The sequence below is a fragment of the Herpailurus yagouaroundi genome, unplaced genomic scaffold (genome assembly GCF_014898765.1).
Source record: "Herpailurus yagouaroundi ecotype Mexico unplaced genomic scaffold, PumYag 207, whole genome shotgun sequence".
Taxonomy (NCBI): Eukaryota; Metazoa; Chordata; class Mammalia; order Carnivora; family Felidae; genus Herpailurus; species Herpailurus yagouaroundi.
In genome coordinates this window covers 401,065-420,412 of record NW_024412438.1, presented here as the reverse complement: position 1 = coordinate 420,412, position 19,348 = coordinate 401,065, and the positions used below count along the sequence as shown (strand labels likewise).

The following is a 19,348-nucleotide window of genomic DNA, read 5'->3' as shown; positions in this document are numbered from 1 at the left end:
AGAGTTAGGCATCCAACCCTTGGTTTTTGCTCAGGTCATGATCTCATGGTTCATGGGTTTGAGCCCCACATCAGTCTCCATGCTGACAATGTGGAGCCTCCTTGGGATTCTCTCTCCTTCTCTCTCTGCCCTCCCCCACTTGCTCTTTCTCAAAATTAAACAAATAAACTTAAAAAAAAATTTTTTTTAATGAGAAGTATGTTCCAGGGGTGCCTGGCCGGCTCAGTCAGAAAAGCATGCGACTCTTGATCTCAGGGTCATGAGTTTGAGCCCCACACTGGGTGTAAAGATTATTAAAAAATAAATAAATAAACTTCAAGAAAATGAAAAATATGTTTCATACAAACACTAACCATAAGAAGGTTGGTATAGCTATATTAAGATTAGCCTACTCTGACACTTAAAGTCTACTTTGAACTTTAAGGGAAAATGCATTATTAAAGATCAAGAGGGATCACTATGTTGTATACCTAAAACTAATATAACACTGCATGTCAACTATACTTTAATGTTTATTTATTTTTGAGACACAGTGACAGAGTGCAACCAGGAAAGGGGTAGAGAGACCAGAAGACACAGAATCCAAAGCAAGCTCCAGGCTCTGAGCTGTCAGCACAGAACCTGACCAGGGCTCGAACTCACGAACCGCGAGATCATGCCTTGAGCCGAAGTCGGACGCTTAATCAACTGAGCCACCCAGGCGCCCCATATGTCAACTATACTTTAATAATAAAAAATTTTTAATTAAAAAATTTAAAAACAGGGGCACCTGGGTGGCTCAGTCAGCTGAGCGTCCGACTTCAGCTCAGGTCAAGATCTCGCAGTTTGTGAGTTCGAGCCCCGTGTCGGGCTCCGTGCTGACAGCTCAGAGCCTGGAGCCTGTTTCAGATTCTGTGTCTCCCTCTCTCTCTGCCCCTTCCCTGTTCATGCTCTGTCTCTCTCTCTGTCTCTCAAAGATGAATAAACATTTTAAAAAAAATTTTTTTTAATTTTAAAACAGATAATTAAGTCATTAAAAAATAAAAAAGACAAATAAGAATGCTTAATAAAAACACAAAGTCCAATACACCAGGAAGATGTACAGTAAATTTGTTTGAACAATTTAAAATTGTTTCAGCCTTAAAATTTACAGAAGTAAAAGGAAAAATGGAAAAAAGCCACAGTCATAGCAGGAGCTACCAATAATACCCCCAGTAACAGATGGAAAAAGCCGGCCAAAAATAATAATAATAATCAGTAAGGATATAGATTTGAAAAACAAAACTAATTAACAAATTTGACCTAAATAATCTATTTAGGATACTTCACCCAGTAATGTCAAAATTTACATTATTTTCAAAAGTACATCAACATTTTGGGGAGCCTAGCTGGTTCAGTCAGTGGGGCATGCAACTCTTGATCTTGGGGTTGTAAGCACCAGCCCTACGGTGGGTGTAAAGATTACTTAAAAATAAAATCCTACAAAAAAAAAAAAAAAAAGAGAGAGAGAGAGAGAGTACATAAACTTTTACAAAATTTGAACCATAGGTAGAGCCGTAAAACGATCTTAAAACTAGAAATCAACATAAGGAAAGATACCTTACAAAAAATTTCTATTTGTTTGACTGAACTCAAGAGACAGATAAGAAATCACAACGGAAATTAGGAAATATTATGAACTAATTAATAGTGAAAATACTATATATCAAAATTCATGGGGCAGCTCTTTCTGCCCACAGGTCCTGTCCCTGTGCTTTAATAAAACCGTAATTTTGCACCAAAAAAAATGAATAAATAAAACCTCATGAGATGCATCTAAAGCCATGATTAAAGGGGAAATTATATATATTATACATATATTTAAAAATACATATAAATACATATAAATACATATATAAAAATAACAAGGTTGAAAATCAATTATTTAAGCATCAATCTCAAGAACCCACAAAAGGAACAACAAATTAAGTTCAAAAAAAGAGAAAGGATGCAGAGAAAGAAGAGATGAAAAATAATTACACAACAGAGGATCAACAGCCTTTTTTTATTTTATAAAAAAAATCAAAATATGGTTAATGCATAGATAGATTGATCAAAAGAAATGTGAAAAGGTACAAATAAGCAACATCAGGGTGTTTTTTTAAGTTATCACCACAGTTCCTACAGATATTAAGACCTTAAAAAAATAATAATAAAAAAATAAAAATAAAAATAAAAATAAAATAAATAAAATAAAAAATAAAAAAATAAAAAAATAAAAAAAGACCTTAAGAGTTGTAGGGGTGCCTGGGTGGCTCAGTCAGTTAAGCGAATGACTCCTGATTTTGGCTCAGGTAATGATCTCAACAGTTGCATTAGTTCGAGCCCCACATTGAGCTCCACGCTGACAGCACAGTCTCCTTGGGATTTTCTCTCTCCATCTCTCTCTGCCCCTCCCCTTCTTGTGCTCTCTCTGTCTCTCTCCAAATTAATTAATTAATTAATTAAAATGTATATTTTAAAAAAAGATCTTAAGAGTTGTAAACTGCTTTCCATCAATAATTTTTTAGAATTGAGATTAAGTAGAAAAATGTATTAAGTACATTGAATCTATACTGAAAAACCTTCCCACAAAGTAAACTCCAGACCTAGTTAGCATCCCTAGTTAACTCTAAGAAATATTTTAAAAGAAAGAACTCCAATCTTACACAAATGCTCTTAGAGATAGGAGATAATATTTCCAAATTTGTTTTATTAGGTTAACATATTTATCAGGTTGACACCAAAATCTTCAAGGATATCACAAGAGAAGAAAATGCAAGGCTCTTTCACTCAGAAACAAACAATCCTAAGCAAAAACTAGCAAACTAAATAGATCAAAATATATAAAAGAACAAGAAAGCACGGCCTATTTATAAGGGGAGGGGGGAGGGGGGAAGAAAGTAACAGAAACTACTTGTGAAGAAGCACAGACATTGGACTTAATAGGTTCTCTTAAATATGTTCAAAGGGCCAAAGGAAACAAAGAACTGACAAAGAACTGAAGGAAGCCAGAGGAATGATGTCTCAACAAGTAAAATATCAATAAACAGAAATTATAAAAAGGAATCAAATAGAAACTCTGGAGCTGGAAAGTATAACAACTGAAGTGAAAGATACACTAGAGTTTCAACAGCACAACTAGAAGCTAGGTCAGTTGACATTATTCAGAGTGAGGAACAGAAAGAAAAAAGAATGAAGAAAAATATGTGAGATGCCCTGTGGGATGCCAGCAAATATACCAACATGTGCATAGCAGGAGTCCCAAAAAGAGAGGAAAGAGACAAAGGGGCAGAAAGAATCTGAAGAAGCAAGGGCTCAGAACTTCCCAAATTCAATAAAAGCCATGAATATACACATCTAAGAAACCCAGGGAACTCCGAGTAAGTTAAACACAAGAGATCCAAACTGAGATAATCCCTAAAATGTTGAAAGCCAAAGACAGAATCTTGAAAGCAACAAGAGAGAAACAACTTGTCACACACAAGAGATCCCCAGTGAGATTAACAACCAATTTCTCTGCGGAAACCATGAGGCTAGAAGGTGGTAAGATGACATATATAAAGTGCTAAAAGAACAAAGCTACCAACCAAGAATTCTATATCCAACAAAATTGTCTTGCATAAAAAATGAAGGACCAATGAAGAAGTTCCCAAACAAAAGCTGGGAACTGTTGCCAACAGATCTGTCCTGCAAGGCATGCTTGAGGGGACAAAGATGTGAGGCAGTAACTCAAAGCCATGTGAAGAAATATAGAACAGAGTTAAAGGGAATTACATAGATAACGATAACAGCCAGTATTATTGCATTCTGGGCTTGTAACTCCTCTTTTCCTATCTGATGTGGAAAAAAAAATACTCAAAACAACAATTATAAATCTATGTTAATAGGCACACAACGTATAAGGATGCAACTTGTGACAACATGAAGTGGGGAAGAGAGAACTGTACAGGAGGGTTTGTATTCTCTTAAAGCTGAGTTGGTATTAATTCAAACTAGCCCCACACCCTATCCCCCAGAGGGCAGACAGGACTGGAAGCAGAGTTAATAACTGATCACGTCTGTGTGAGAAAGCCTCCATAAAACCCCAATAGCACAGGGGCACCTGGGTGGCTCAGACGGTTAAGCATCCGACTCTCAACTTCGGCTCAGGCTATGATCTCACGGTTCGTGAGTTTGAGCCCCACATAGGGCTCCGCACTGACAGTGCAAAGCCTGCTTGGGATTCTCTCTGTCTCTGCCCCTCCCCTATTCTCACACACCTGTGCTCTCTCACTCTCTCTTTCTCTCTCAAAATAAATACACTTTTTTAAAAATCCTTGTTTAAAAAAAAAAAAAATCCCAATAGCACAGGTCTGGGAAATTTCCAGGTAGGTGAACACGTCCACACCAGGAGGATGACACACACCCCAACTCCATGGAGACCGAAGGTCCCGCACTCAGGACCCCCCACCCCAGACTTTGCCTTATGTGTCTCTTCATCTGGCTGCTCATCGGTATCCTTCGTCATCTCCCTTAATAAACTGGTAAACATAAGTGTTTCCCTGCTCCAGCAAATTAATCGAACCAGAAGAGGGGGGGGGGTCCTTGGAACCTTTGGTCTCTAACCAGTTGTTCAGAAGCACAGGTGACAACCTGGGTTTGTGACTGACGTGTAGTCTTGTGGGACTGAGCCCTTAGCCTGTGGGGTCTGACGCTATCTCCGGGTAGACAGCATCAGAATTGAGTTGAATTATAAGACGGACACCAAGCTGGAGTCACAGAGAATGGGTTGGGAAAACTCCCACACAGGTGGTGACTAGGAGTGTCAGAAGCAAAGCATTCTGTGTGAGTAGGAACGGAGACACACGGGAAAGGAAGACGAGAGGGGGAAACTGGGTGGTGTTCCAACAGTTTTTTTGAAATGTGAGGGGAATGAACGGGGAGCTGAAAACCAGCAGACACGGAGCAGTTGAAGGTCAGAGATGTCATCAGGGGTCACGCGGGTCTTGGACGGACTCGTGGATGAAGTGGTGATGCCCAGAGCAGGCGGAAAAACACCGGCCACGGAAAGGCAGAGGTGGAGGGGGTTGCTCGTGGGGGTAAACGAGGTGCTTGACATTGGGGAACCCCTCACCGGCGTCTCTGACACTGGGGAATGGTCGGCGGGTTGCTGGAATCCCTCCCTGGCATCCGCTTTCTTGCAGAAGGAGGGGTAGGCTCATGAATGAAGCCTGTGTCAGTGGCACAGACCCTGGGTGAGATGCGGAAGGTCTGGAATCAGCTTTCTGGGGAATAAGAGGAGCGGAGGGCCAGAAACAAGGATTCCCAAGACACCTGTTGCTCGGCTGAGGTTGGAGGCTCCGAATCGGTGGTTGCTCTTTGGTGCTGAATTACCCTCTGCAGCCCTCACCAGCCTGGTGTTGCGGGGGAGGCCGGAGGTTGGAACCGGCCGGGGCTGGAAGGGGATGCAGGCGGGGTGTCGTGGGGAAGGTACAGTGGAAAAGTGAGCAAGCAAGGTACTGTATACTGGGTGCTGTGACTCAGTCCCTGTCCCGGGGGGCTTATACGCCAAATGGAGACCCAAGAAATGCCAGTGTGAAAACAGAACCTTCGCACAAGGTCAGCCCTGCTGGGTGAGAGATGGAGAAGGTCTGACAAGGGAGGGCTGGCTTGTTCAGAGGGGAGAAGCCACAGCAAATTCCGGTGGTCAGGGGAGGCCCCCGGGGCCACCACCACTGCTGTTGCTACTGCTTAGCAGCTCTGGGGCCCCTCTTCCGGTGGTTAAGAGCGAATGGAGTAAAACAGTAGCTCTGCAGAGGGAGGGCAGAGGACAGGTGATCAACTCCACCGCCAACTCGGGACGACGTGGGCAGCCCCCATGGAGGGCGGTCAAGGACTCCAGGGAGTCGCTCAGCCCGGAGCCCGGGTGCCGAAGCTGCAGCCTCTAAAGCCAAGCCGTGCAGCGTCTGCAGTCAGCTCCCTCTGCCTTGGACCTGCTGGTGGAGGAGGGGTGCGGCCTGAGAGCCTGGGAGGCAGGCGGGGGAGAGGCTCGGAGCAGTTTGCTTCCACCAGCCAGCAAAAGGATGTTGAGGTTTTCTCAGCTCAGGGTTGTGCCACCAGGCTCGGGGTGAAGGCGACGCAGAGGGCAGCCGCTGGGGACTTAGTGAACAGAGCTCAGTGAGATCCCAAAAGTGCTGGGGCAGGGCCGGCTCCAGTCGAAGCAAAATCATAAAGTAGATAAAACACCCTCCAGGGCCCACGTCCCATATTCCCTCCTGTCTTCCTTTTGACTTAGCCCCACCCTTGGGGCGCTTCACTGGCTATATCGACTCCTCTGCTCACACAAGGCAACCCCCTAACCTCTGTCGACCTTACTCAGCCCATGCCCTGCTCCCCAACTCCTTGTATCAGTTAACTGGATCAGCTCATTTCTGCTATCTTTCTCCAAGGTAACAGGTGCGCTTGCTTTTTGTTTCCCGTTCAAACCCTGTGTTTTCCCTACATCCGTTCAGCTGTCCCTCTGCTCACGTTATCTTTCTACCTTATCCCCACCTCCTAAGCAAGTCTTCATCCTTTAAGGCCACCCCCAGGCTCCCCTCTCCCACCAGAAGCAATCTCCATCTTCTCAGCTCCCACTGTGCTCTAAATGAATCTCGCCCATCAGTGACACTGAGCGTTGCCTGGCTTCCCTTATCATCGCTGCTGCGCAAGCCTGTTTTCCTCTGTCTGAAAGATTCTGAGGGATACGATCAGCAGGTTCCATCTGTGCTTCACCCACAGGATCTCTCGAAGTTCTTGGGACACAGTAAAGCCTTAGTGAAGTTATTTATTTAATCAATTAAACTCAAGAATGCACCTCGGCTAACTGCCAGGAGTCTACTGCAGGGATTTCCCACAGAGGGGTGGTTCCCTGGGCTGTGACCTTCGCCTTCCAGGCTCCACACCCTCGAGCCTTCACTTCCCATTTGTAGGGCCTCAAAACAAAAGCCAGCAGCCCTGAAGCATCATGCGACTCTCATATACTGCTTGGTTCAACCATTTTGGCCAATGGTTTGCCAGCATCCGCTGTAAGAGTGCACACATACCCCCACGAGTCTAGACATACACCCAACAGATGCATGTACACAAAAAGCATGTACAATAGGCTCCCAGCAGCATTATTTTTTTTTTAATTTTTTTTCAACGTTTATTTATTTTTGGGACAGAGAGAGACAGAGCATGAACGGGGGAGGGGCGGAGAGAGAGGGAGACACAGAATCGGAAGCAGGCTCCAGGCTCCGAGCCACCAGCCCAGAGCCCGACGCGGGGCTCGAACTCATGGACCGCGAGATCGTGACCTGGCTGAAGGCAGACGCTCAACCGACTGCGCCACCCAGGCGCCCCAGCCAGCAGCATTATTATAATAGGGGAAGGACCCCAAAAACAAACCAAAGATTCATCAGTAGCATAATGGACGAATAAGCTCGTACATATAGTCATACATTGAAATGCCGCAGAGTCATATCATACCAGCTACAAGTAATAACACAGATAAATCTCATCAGATGTTGAGCCAAAAAAGCCACACACAGGGCACATAGCACATGATTCTGTTTATATAAAGATCAAACCAACCTATAATGTCAGAAGTCAGAATAATAGTTGTATTTGGTGTTTTGTTTTGTTTTGCTAGTTTATTTATTTGAGAGACACAGAGCACGAGCAAGGGAGGGCCAGACAGAGAGGGAGACACAAAATCCGAAGCAGGTTCCAGGCTCCGAGCTGTCAGCACAGAGCCCGACGCGGGGCTTGAACCCACGGACCACGAGAGCATGACCTGAGCCGAAGTCGGACGCTTCACCGACTGAGCCACCCAGGCGCCACTAATGGTTGTATTTGTGAAAGATAGAAGAGCTAACAAGTGGAGAGAATGTGTGGTAGATACGCAAGCGTGTTCATTTCACAGTAACACACTGAGATGTACGTTTCCCATTTTGCACGCTGTTCTGTACATGCGTCACACTTTAATAAAAATGTCTGTTTACGAAGACAATGGCCCAGCTATCCCTAGAGTGATGTCTATGGAACCAGTTCCCTCCGGGATGGTGCTGCAGCCCCGAGCTCTCTGAGTCCCAGTCCACCCCCTCTGCCCGATGACTTCACCGTTCACTTTGCTTCACGGGAGGTGCAATGAGGAAGAGATAAATAAAAGGAAGGGCAGCCGTCTTAGGACTTGCCTGGATCCCAGCCAGAGGGGTCGGAATCAGAGGCTCCTTCCTAAGAAGTGAAAATTCAACACAATCTGTAAGAGCAGCCGGCAAGCAAGCCTTAGAGTCTAGAATCCATGAAATGCTGCCCCGCCCTTTTGCTTTGTCCACGGCCCCTGGGCATTCACAGTCTAGCATGTCCTTTGGGGTTCGCTCAGTTCACGGCTGTGATTATAGACCGAGTCCTGTGACAGATGTCAGCTCCGTGAACAAGGCGCCCATGTAACGATTCACCACTGAATCCTCAACACCTAAGCCCAGGGCCTGGCCCAGAGGCGCTCAGGCACATCAGGGAAGGAGCAGGAATCAAGAGTGTGGAAACAATTAGAATGTTTTACAATACAACAGAATATAATACATAATACAACACAACATAATAATAGCACTGAATGTCTTGAATGCATGTTCTTGTGTGTTAAAAATGTTGCCTTCTCTGGGGCACCTGGGTGGTTTTGTCAGCTGAGCATCTGACTCTTGATCTCGGGTCAGGTCATGATCTCACGGTTCGTAGGGTCGAGCCCTGCGTCAGGCTCTGCTCTGACAGTGTGGAAGCTGCTTAGGACTCTCTCTCTGCACCCTCCCCCCCCCCCCCGCCGCCTCTATCTCTCTCTCTCAAAAATAAATAAATAAACTTAAAAAAATGTTGCATTCTCCCAAAGATCCTGGTTATGATGGTGAAAAAACCCTCAGAAAAGGGTCCCTCATTAAAACTTATCATCTCATGCAGAATTCTCTAATTCACTTTTGACTCAATGAATTAGCCAGCAAATTAGTCTCTCTTCTTGAGTCTGATCACCAAACTAAGTGAAACATAGTCCCTGCCTCCAAAGAACTGAGTAACACGAGGGATCATTTTGGGGGGCTCGGTATAAGAACACCTTTCTTTTTTTTTTTTTTTTAATTTTTTTTTTCAACATTTATTTATTTTTGGGACAGAGAGACAGAGCATGAACGGGGGAGGAGCAGAGAGAGAAGGAGACACAGAATCGGAAACAGGCTCCAGGCTCTGAGCCATCAGCCCAGAGCCCGACGCGGGGCTCGAACTCACAGAACGCGAGATCGTGACCTGGCTGAAGTCGGACGCTTAACCGACTGCACCACCCAGGCACCCCAATAAGAACACCTTTCTAAGCATATTATATACCGTACCTTCCCTAATGCTCACATATCGCAATAGAGCAGCCACCACTGTTGACTTCACCTTGTGGATGAAACACTGAGAAACAAGAGGTTAGTTAACTTCCTCAACGCCACGGCGTAGTCTGTAGCCTAAAATCTAGAACAGCTTTTCCCAGTGAAACTCTCCGGTAGACAAATAAACTCTCACTTTATTCTACGGATTCTTTAAAGTAGTCCCCCATCTATTCAACCAATAAGGATACATTGAGACTCTAATTGTGCCAGATCCTGTTCTAGAGGCTGAAGATACAGCCATGAACCAAACAGAGGAAAGCCCTGGCCTCGAGGATCTTATGTTCCAGTGAGGTAAAGAGGTGCCTGGGAGACGGAAAATAAAGAAGCGAACAGTAGAGCCCACACAAGGGAGATGAGAACTGTGGAGAAAAATAAGCGGAGAGGGAGGTAAGGCGTTGCAGGGTGGCAGGTTGGCACTCTTAGTGGGAGGCCATCACTGAGACAGTGGTATTTGAGCAGAGTCCTGAGGGGCTGCGGGAGCAGGCCAGGCGGCCAGCAGGGAAGCGGCATCCCAGGAGAGAAAACAGAGTGCAAAGCCATGGCACGCGTTTCGTGCATGTATCGTAGCAGGTCGGGGAGGCTGAATGCAGTGCTATGGGAGAGAGGAAGGGGTCGGGGGTCAGGGAGGCCAGATCTCATAGGCCACCGTGACATGTGTGGCTTTGACTGAGCCTGGAGAAGCCATTGGAAAAAGTTTTGCAAAGCTCGAGAACGATAGAAACTTCTTACATATATATTATGCATATCAAATTCTTCAGTAAGCCAAGTTTTGTTGTTTTTTAAAGGGTTTCACTGCCATCATATGTCCTGATGGGATGCTCTGAAATAGAGCATCACTGGTGTGGTATTCCTGCCCAAAATGCATAGCCTGGATCACACAAAGGAGCCTCAGACAAACTCAGATTCAGGAGCCTTTCACCAAAACAATGTCTGGTACTCCAAAAATGTCAAAGTCATGAAAGAAGAAAAAAGGCTAGGGAACAGTTGTAGATTAAAAGACATAACAGGGGCACCTGGGTGGCTCAGTTGGTTAAGTGTCCAACTGTTGATTTCGGCTCAGGTCATAATCCTGGGGTGGTGGGATCGAGCCCCTTATCAGGGCTCACGCTCAGCTTGGAGCCTGCTTAGGATTCTCTCTCTCCCTCTCCCTCTCCCTCTGCACCCCCCCCCCCAAAAAAGACAGACCAAAAGAAGGAACACCTGGCTGGTTCAATCGGTAGAGCATTTGACTCTTGATCTCGGTGTTGTAAGTTGTGGGTGCGGAAGCCTACTTAAAAAAATTTTTTTTAATAAAAAAACAAAAGACATAACAAAAAAATACGTAACTGAATGTAATATACGATCTTGATGGGATTCCGCACCCGGGGAGAAGGAATGCCATTAAGCCCGTTTTGGAGACAACTGGTAATATGTAAATATGGTGTCTTTAATGGTATCTATGTTAAATTTACTAAGTTTGATAACTGTGCTGACATAATATAAGAACGCCCTTGTTCTTAGAAGATACATGCTACAAAATTTAGGAGTAACAGGGCACAATGTCTACAACTCAGTCTCAAATGGCTCAGCAAAGATTATTATTATTATATTATATATATTATTATATATTATATATAATATAATATGTATTATATATTACATATATTATATATTTTATATACATAATATTAAATTATTATTATTATTATACATTTATACACATATATATATATATATATGGAGAGAAAGAAATAAAGCAGAATCCTTTGTACTATGCTTGCAACTTCTCTGGAACTCTGAGCTTATTTTAAACTTTTTAAGGGTTTAAAAACGACAGCAAATAAACAGGACAGCAGCTTCAATCAGCTTACACCAGGCCAGCCCCACAGATGCAGGGCACAGCACGAAGAGAAAGAAGTTCCTTGAGACCAAAGCCCAGGGGCCCCAGAGCCCGGCTCCTGTGTGACGGTGCCACGGCCCCAGGTGTGGGCACGGGGCCGCCCCTTTCTCCGGACACACAGGCTCACCATCTCAGACCGCCTCCACTTCTGGCACTCCCATCCCCAAAGCCAGGCACCAAATCCCGTCAGTCCTGTCTCGGCTGTCCCAGCCGCTTCCAAGGCTCCTAAGACGGGGTTCCAACCCCCCTCTCCTGCCGAGGGTCCTGGGTCACTGGGTCCCACAAGGGCGCACACGGGAACCCAGGCTCCAAAGCTCCCTTCTGCAACCTGTTCCCAGCACCCTCTGCCCTGCTCTGCCTGTATTTGTTATAGATTTGTAAATACAAAGTCATTTGTATTTATATTTACAGCCCCCACCCCCCAGTCCTCCGGAACCTAGACTGTGTCTTTAAGGACGCAGGAGTGCCTGAGATGGGTCTTGAAGGGGCTTCTAACAGGCCCTGCACAAACACCGTCCAATGCCCCACGCTCTGCCCTTTGCACCCAGAGGGGGCCCTCCTCTTACTTTCTCAGCCATGATGCCCCTCGAAGAGCCACTGATCTAGAATGCAGGCTCCCATCTCAGAGCACCCTGGACTCCACCGTCGGAGAATTGGGGGGGGGTTGGGGGCAGCCCTCAGCTCTGGAAGTTTCCGGATACCATCTCCTTCTTCCCCCCCTTCCTGACCGCCTGACCCAAGCCAACATTTCCTGAATAATTCTCAGGTCCCTAGGAGCGCCTGAGGGGCTCAGTCGGTTAAGCGAAGGACTGCGGCTCAGGTCATGATCTCACAGTTCGTAGGTTCGAGCCCCACATCGGGCTGTGTGCTGACAGCTCAGAGCCTGGAGCCTGCTTCGGATTCTGTGTCTCCCTCTCTCTCTGCCCCTCCCCTACTCTCTCTCTCTCTCTCTCTCTCTCTCTCTCTCAAAAATAAATAAACATTAAAAACATTTTTAATAAATAAATAAATAAATAAATAAATAAATAAATAAATAATGCTCAGGTCCCTATAGCCTCTGGGCTGCTGGAAGCTGCCGAGGCCTAAGGGACCAGGCCATTCATGCAAAGTGGCTGTTGGTCACTCCCTTCCCCTCCGTGCTGTTTCCCTGCCTCGGGGAGCAATCTATCAGTCTCCGCTTTCCAGAACCACCCAACTTCCTTAGAGAAACTCAAGCCCAGGGGTCACTTCTCTCTGTTGGTAATCGTACCAAATTAGAGCATATTTCCTTTGTCCTTCTTACAGCCAGCAAGAGGACGCTTTCTCCCCACTACACAGAAAAGTCAATGGAAGCCAGCGGAAAGGAATCTCCTTGCCCCGGGCTGCCCGGATTGCCGAAGGCATGGCCAGACAGACAGGCTTCTCAGGGGCCTCCCACACCAGGGCCAGCCCGTTCCGTCCTAACCAGCCCGCCCGGAGCTGTCAGGAGCCACCCAGACTCACACTTGCAGGTGACCACGTAAGTGGGCACGAACCAGAGGCTCAGGGTTCCACTCCCCCTGCGGGCCCCAGTCCCAAGTCCAGCCTCTCCCCCACCCACGCCAGGCTGGGCCTCCTTACCTTGGCCCTGAAGCCCCTTGACGAACAAAAGTGTGAGGACGAGAGCCAGCCCCCACATCCCCAGAGGACAGACGGGTCAGCCGGCTCCTCTCCCGCCAGACACGCTGCTGGGCACGGGCTCAGCTGCAGCCAGCCAGCAGCAGAGTGACTGACAGGGGAGCAGAACTGCCTTGCTGTTTGTCCGGCCACAATTTCCTCAACTCAGGGCTGTTCTCAGCAGCTGAGAGCTAACAAGGCCACTGAGAAAGTCCCAGTACCTGGACCTGGTCCGACAGTTCATACAAGCTGAGCTTTCAAAGTTGGCCTCAAGTGGGCGGGTGCTGAGAGTTCACAGTGACTCACAAAACCAGCTTCCAAATCCTGTCCATCCCTCTGCCCCAGCAAGGCTTCCTTGTTCAAAGAGCAGACTCCCAGGACATGTTCCGGTTCTGGAGGAGGCTGCATGGGGACCCAAGAGCCATTATCCCACACTGCCCCCATTCCAACAGGCACTGTGAAGGTGGGAGGGCTGGGGGCGCGTGGGCTGAGAAGTGGAGCCTTGCCTAAGGGGGTGAAATGTGGCAGGAAAGGAGCAGGGGACCCCAGAGAGGTCGAAGAGCTGGGTAAGCTCTGCAACTTGATACCCTGGTCTAAGTACATGCCAACTGCAACGTCTTTACCTAGACTTGCTTTTGCTTGTTTCCTATCTGTGCTTCTATATCCCCTCTTTTCCTCTTTTTCTACTTTCCCGCAGCGTCCTCTCTGCCTCTCTTGCCTTCTGTCACCCAGACAGGACACAGACCTGCCTTTGCTGTGCCTCCCCGCCCACACTTCCACCCTCCGGGAAGGCCAGGCAGCTTTGATCCTTCTTATGCCCCCATGGAGGGGCACAGGCGGTGGTCCCACCTTCCCCAGAAAGCATTCGCTTTGAGGCCTTCCCCCGGAGGCCCCCTGCCTTTTTCTTTCTTCTGATTTCCCCTTCGCAGCAAATACTTTCAGTTCCCTTTAGGTCAGTCCCGTTCTTTTTTCATCCTTTGATCCATTTCCAATCACCGCAGCTGAAGCTGGGCTGAAGGGAGGCAGACTAGAGCCTTGGCTACCGAGGAAGGAAGCAGAGCGTTCCGGACAGAGCGCAGAATTGGAGGCAAAGACATAGTATACTTGAGTGTCAGGTCAGCAACTTAACAGCCTGTGTGATCCTGGCCAAGTTACCTTCCAAGCCCGTGGGGTCGGTCCTTGGCTCGGGTTCCTCGCAGGCTAGTTTTCAGGATCAAATCAAAAACTGTAGCTGAGAGTATGCATGAAAAAAACTCTGGACACAGGTAAGGTTCCATGTTTTTTTTTTTATTTTATTTGAGAGAGAGAGAAAGAGGGAGCCCGTGAGTACGAGTAGGGGAGGGGCTGGGGGAGGGAGAGGGAGAGGGAGAGGGAGAGGGAGAGAGGGAGAGAGAGAGAGAGAGAGAGAGAGAGAGAGAATCCCAAGCAGGCTCCATGTTCAGGGCAGAGCCCCACACGAGTCTCGATTCCACAACCCTGGGATCATGCCCTGAGCTGAAATCAAGAGTCAGACGCTCAACTGACTGAGCCACCCAGGCGCCCCCCTTTTATTATTTTTTGTTGCATTTTATTTTTCTTAACATAGCCCTGCGTGACTTATTCCAGCTGGTGCCATGGCTGTCAACTGTGCTGTTCTATGTCTCCTCCCAAGGGGCAGCCCCCACCCTTAGATGAGGCCAGAGCCCAACTAGCCATGCCCTTGACCTTGAGAAGGGGTGCTCAAGACTGATGCAATAAGAGTAAATTTCCTGCCACAAAAGATGGGGGACAAAAGCCAACCGTTCAAAGCAACTAACCAGCAACATTTACGAACCGGCTTCACCGATCCCGACCCCAACACCAGCTCCATCCTGTCTCCATCAGTCGCGTGGATGCCCCACCAACCCCTGGAAATGAACTGGGACCAGACATACCACTTGGGTCTTGTGGTCTCGTCAGCTAGAATGCAACGGGAAGTTACTCAAATCAGAGAGCTGAAAGCTATCAGCAGAAGGGAGGAGGGGAAGGGACAAAAGCAGGGAAGGAATGTGTTTTGTTTTGCAGAACTAACAGTTCTGCCCAAAGAGATGCCCAGCTAGGTGTGCCTCGCCTGATCAGCCCCTGATGCAAGCCAGCGTGAGCTGGGTTGGAGCTGAGGACCCCTGCAGAAGCCCCCCTAAGTTGTCCTGAAATTACCCTTAGCTCGTCATAATACTAAGATCTCCTCTGGGCAGAGTTTTCTGCCACTCTTCGAACATATGTGGTATGCACCAGCCTGTTAACACGCTAGGCGTGTGCGATTGAACTGAAGTGCTTTTGTAAGCTCCCTGCCCAAGTCTCCTGACACACTGAATGAAGGCTTCCTGTACTAACCCCACGGGAGACAGCCCTTTGAGAGCTCTCCCCCCGTCTCCTTACTTGTAGCAAGTAATGAAAAGTTCTTTGTTTTCAAACTTCCTTGGGGTGTACTCAGTGCATGCACCCCAAGCAGCGAGCCTCTTGAGTTCGGTTACAGTCTTAACCATACTCTACCACATGATAACTGCTATTCGTCTCCACGCTGCCCTGCCTGACACTGAGTGATTCATCATGAAGTCTGTGCTCTCCCTAGCTAGTGTTTCCAGAGCCTGGCCCAGTGTCTGGTTCTTAATAGTCAGTTACAGAGTGCTGAGGGCTGAAGGAATGAATGATTTCCCTAAAGAAAGCATTTTCCATCCATCCTGAGATAGTGCTAGTGAGCGAAGCCATTGCCATCCTGCCTTCATGGGGTTTAGAACTTGCCCTGCAGGGTCGTCGTACGGAGGGCCCTTCTGTGCAATTCGGCCACTTTAGCATGAAGAACCGAACCCCTACAAAGTCCACCTGAACTCAAGGACTCCCATAGCCCCACTTCCCATGCAGAGTCTCCAGGTCTCTGTGAGTCTGGGACATCGAAATTCAGTGACCATCCAGGAAGTACAGGTTCATCAAGCCCTCCCTCTCATCCTTCTTTTTCTAGAACCATACTGGCATCGTGTTTCGCTGAGTCAGGGTCATTCTTGTATCTGAGCCCAACTGCAAAAGTCACAAGTCACCAAGACCACCCACTTGTAAGATTAATTATATGTTTGGTGTCCCTACGACCCCCTTTGGTTCTGATAATTCACTAGAAGTCGCTTTAACAACCATTCACATGTGAGATACCTATGCCCTTTGACCTAGCAATACCCCCTCTTTGAATTCATACAACAGAAATACTCCAACGCACCAAAAATATTTTCACTAATGTCCAAAGATAAGTACGTTTCTTTCTTACAACACTGTTCAGTGAAAAAACTGAAAATAGCCAAAATGTTACTAAGTAGGGAATTTTTAAAAATGGTGTATTCATTCTATACTATAGTATATTAAGAAGGCTTTAGGGGCACCTGGGGGGCTCAGTCGGTTGAGCGTCCGACTCCGGCTCAGGTCATGATCTCACAGTTCGCGAGTTTGAGCCCCACGTCGGGCTCTGTGCTGACAGCTCGAAGCCTGGAGCTTCAGATTCTGTGTCTCCCTCTCTCTCTGCTCCTCCTTTGCCCATGCTGTCTGTCTCTCTCTCTCTCTCTCTCTCAAAAAATAAACATTAAAAAAAATTTTTTTAAGGCTTTGAAAAGAGTAAGACGGGGTCACCTGGGTGGCTCAGTCAGTTGAGCAACGACTCCTGATTTTGGCTCAGATCATGAGCCCAGGGTCACGGGATGAAGCCCCACATCAGGCTTTGCACTGAGCATGGCGTCTGCTTAAGATTCTCTTTCTTTCTCCCTCTGCCCCCTCCCCTGTTTGCACTCGCTCTCTCTTTCTCTCAAAGAAATTAAGAAACAGAGTAAGACCAAAGTATATATATATTCACATTAAAAGAGCTCTAAGACATTCACAAAACAATCTGCATAATGTAATTCAGTTCAGGTGGGCAGAACTGAGTGTGTGCATTTGTGTTCTCTGAGCGGGTGTAAAGGCAGAGAAATGTGCCTGGGGGACAGTATTCGTGACAGTAACCTTTAGATAAAGAAACAGAATTTTCAGGAGCGGTGAGTGAGAGGGTGACTGACTTTTTGTTCTTACCTATACTTCTGTTTGGAACTTTTTACAATGGCTATGTTACACGTGTGATGATTGGAAATAACAGTTCCCCAAGTTCCCAGGTTTTCGAGTACGTAACGTGAGACCAACGCATTAGCCAGGGATTTCCAGGGAAACAGAGCCACCTAGGAGATGTGTAGACATAGACAGAGAAACAGACATAAAGATAGAAGTAGAGATTTATCACGCAGAATTGGCTCATGCAATTGCGGAGCCAATGTCATGGCTCGAGGGCCATCAAGCAGGAGAATTCTCTTTTACCCGAGGGAGGGTAAGCCTTTTGTTCTCTTCAGGCCTTCAACTGATTGGATAGGGACCACCCACATTGGGAGAGCCGTCTGCTTTACTCAGTCTACCAATTTATCTTTTTTTAATGTTTACTGATTTATTTGAGAGAGACAGAGCATGAGCTGGGAAGGGGCAGAGAGAGAGAGAAACACAGAATCGGAAGCAGGTTCCAGGCTCCAAGCTGTCGCAGCACAGAGCCCCACGCGGGGCTCGAACTCACTTATTGCGAGGCCATGATCTGAGTTGAAGTCAGACGCTTAACCAGATGAGCCACCCAGGTGCCCCAAAATTCCATTAAACTTTAAAAGATCCCTACGCGCTGACACAGTGTTTTCCAGAGTTCCTAGTCCAGAACTCACGTCACCAGGCAGTCTGCTGTTTCTGGCTCTTTAGAAAAGGTGAACTATGTTAATCCAGCTCAGGACACTGACCTTTGCTCTTGCCTGTCAGAGTTGTGGAGTCCCACATTCCCCACCTACTCCTGAGGGGGGCTTCCCTACCAGCCACTAGCCTTAGAACGCTGCAGGATGTAAGTAAAGCCAAGGTCTCGATCACCAAAAGTGTTAGTCACTGCTTGTGGGGCCGAGTGGAGGGGGACGATGAGGCAAGGAAGAGTATAAAAGTTCGAGGGCTGCAGGGTAAGAAAAATGTTTCAGCCTGGGGCACCAGGCTGGCTTGGTCGGTAGGGCATAGGGCTCTTGATCTCAGGGTCGTGAGTTCAAGCCCCGCATTCGTTGTGGAGCCTACATGCATATATACGTGCATACATAAATACATTGGAGCCTGCTGGATGGAGACCAGAGGAAAAGAAATGTGTCAGCCAAAAGGTGGTAAGGGGAGGAAAGAAGGCAGGAGGCAAGTTCATGACCCCCGGGGAAGCATGGAGCCTGGGTTTGTACTGGACAGGAGACCATGCAGTAAGGCACTGCTAGGGCTCAGAGAAAGATCTAGTGTCTGTAAGGGCTGTAAGAGGAAAAGATACGAACCACAGGTGACAAAAAGTGAGTCCTCGTTATCTACCAGACACTCCACGCTGATTAATGGCCCCGTTTTTCAGGTGAGAAAACCAGGTTTCAGACAGAGCTGGGACTTGAACCCGGGACTGAGTTCAAAGCCTGAGCACGGAATCATTAATTATGCAACAACTGACCCCACCAAGGGAACTGCTTGAAAATAAGAACTTTTACATATTCCTGCTGAGTGAGAAACGCAGAGGAAAGGAAGGGAAATTCGGCAGTAATGACTTCCTCTTGCTAGAAGTCATGTCTCCCAGCCTCACTGAGAATCTCTGCCGAAACTAGAGAAAACGCCTTGGAACCTGTTGATGAAATGCAGGAGTGAATCCCCGAGCCTTGGAACCTGTTGATGAAATGCAGGAGTGAATCCCCGAGCCTTGGAACCTGTTGATGAAATGCAGGAGTGAATCCCCGAGCCCGTGAGAGCTGCTGAGCTGGGTGGAGCTCCCGGCTTGTTTCCTGGGGCCCCAGATCCATAAATTAAAAGAGATGCCAGGCTGAGATGCAAAGGGAAACGACCCTGTGGGCATCAAGGAGACAGTGGGAGACACTCCCAGTCAATACGTAGGTGCCCCAGGTATAGAGGGTGACAGGCCACCAATCAGCTCCTGAGGAAATGGGGCTCAATCTCTGCTTCTCTGGGCTGGAATGAAATGTTCCTACAGGGGCGCCCGGCTGGCTCAGTTGGTGAAGCACGTGACGATGATTTTCATCTTCAGGTTGTGAGTTCGAGCCCCATATTGGGTGTAGAGATTACTTAATAAATAAATAAAAATAGAATCCCTATAATAAAAGTGTTTCTTTTTTTTTTTAATTTTTTTTTAACGTTTATTTATTTTTGAGACAGAGAGAGACAGAGTATGAACAGGGAAGGGGCGGAGAGAGAGGGAGACACAGAATCTGAAACAGGCTCCAGGCTCTGAGCTGTCAGCACAGAGCTCGACACGGGGCTTGAACTCACAGACCGCGAGATCATGACCTGAGCCAAAGTCGGCCACTTAACCGACTGAGCCACCCAGGCGGCCCTCTCT

General features: G+C 47.3%; 1 protein-coding gene across 2 annotated transcripts in view; it reads right to left on the bottom strand.

The window, feature by feature from the left end:
* The window catches only part of CD244 (CD244 molecule), a 31,597-nt gene extending 18,264 nt beyond the window's left edge, over nt 1-13,333 (bottom strand). Inside the window, exon 1 of one of the 2 annotated variants that reach the window (XM_040452426.1) lies at nt 12,898-13,333. In XM_040452426.1, coding sequence (XP_040308360.1) covers nt 12,898-12,955 — 58 coding nt within the window. In that variant the 5' untranslated portion in view covers nt 12,956-13,333. The remainder of the gene's footprint in view (nt 1-12,897) is intronic. The other variant, XM_040452425.1, reaches the window with a different exon arrangement.
* Nucleotides 13,334-19,348: the final 6,015 nt, after the last annotated feature.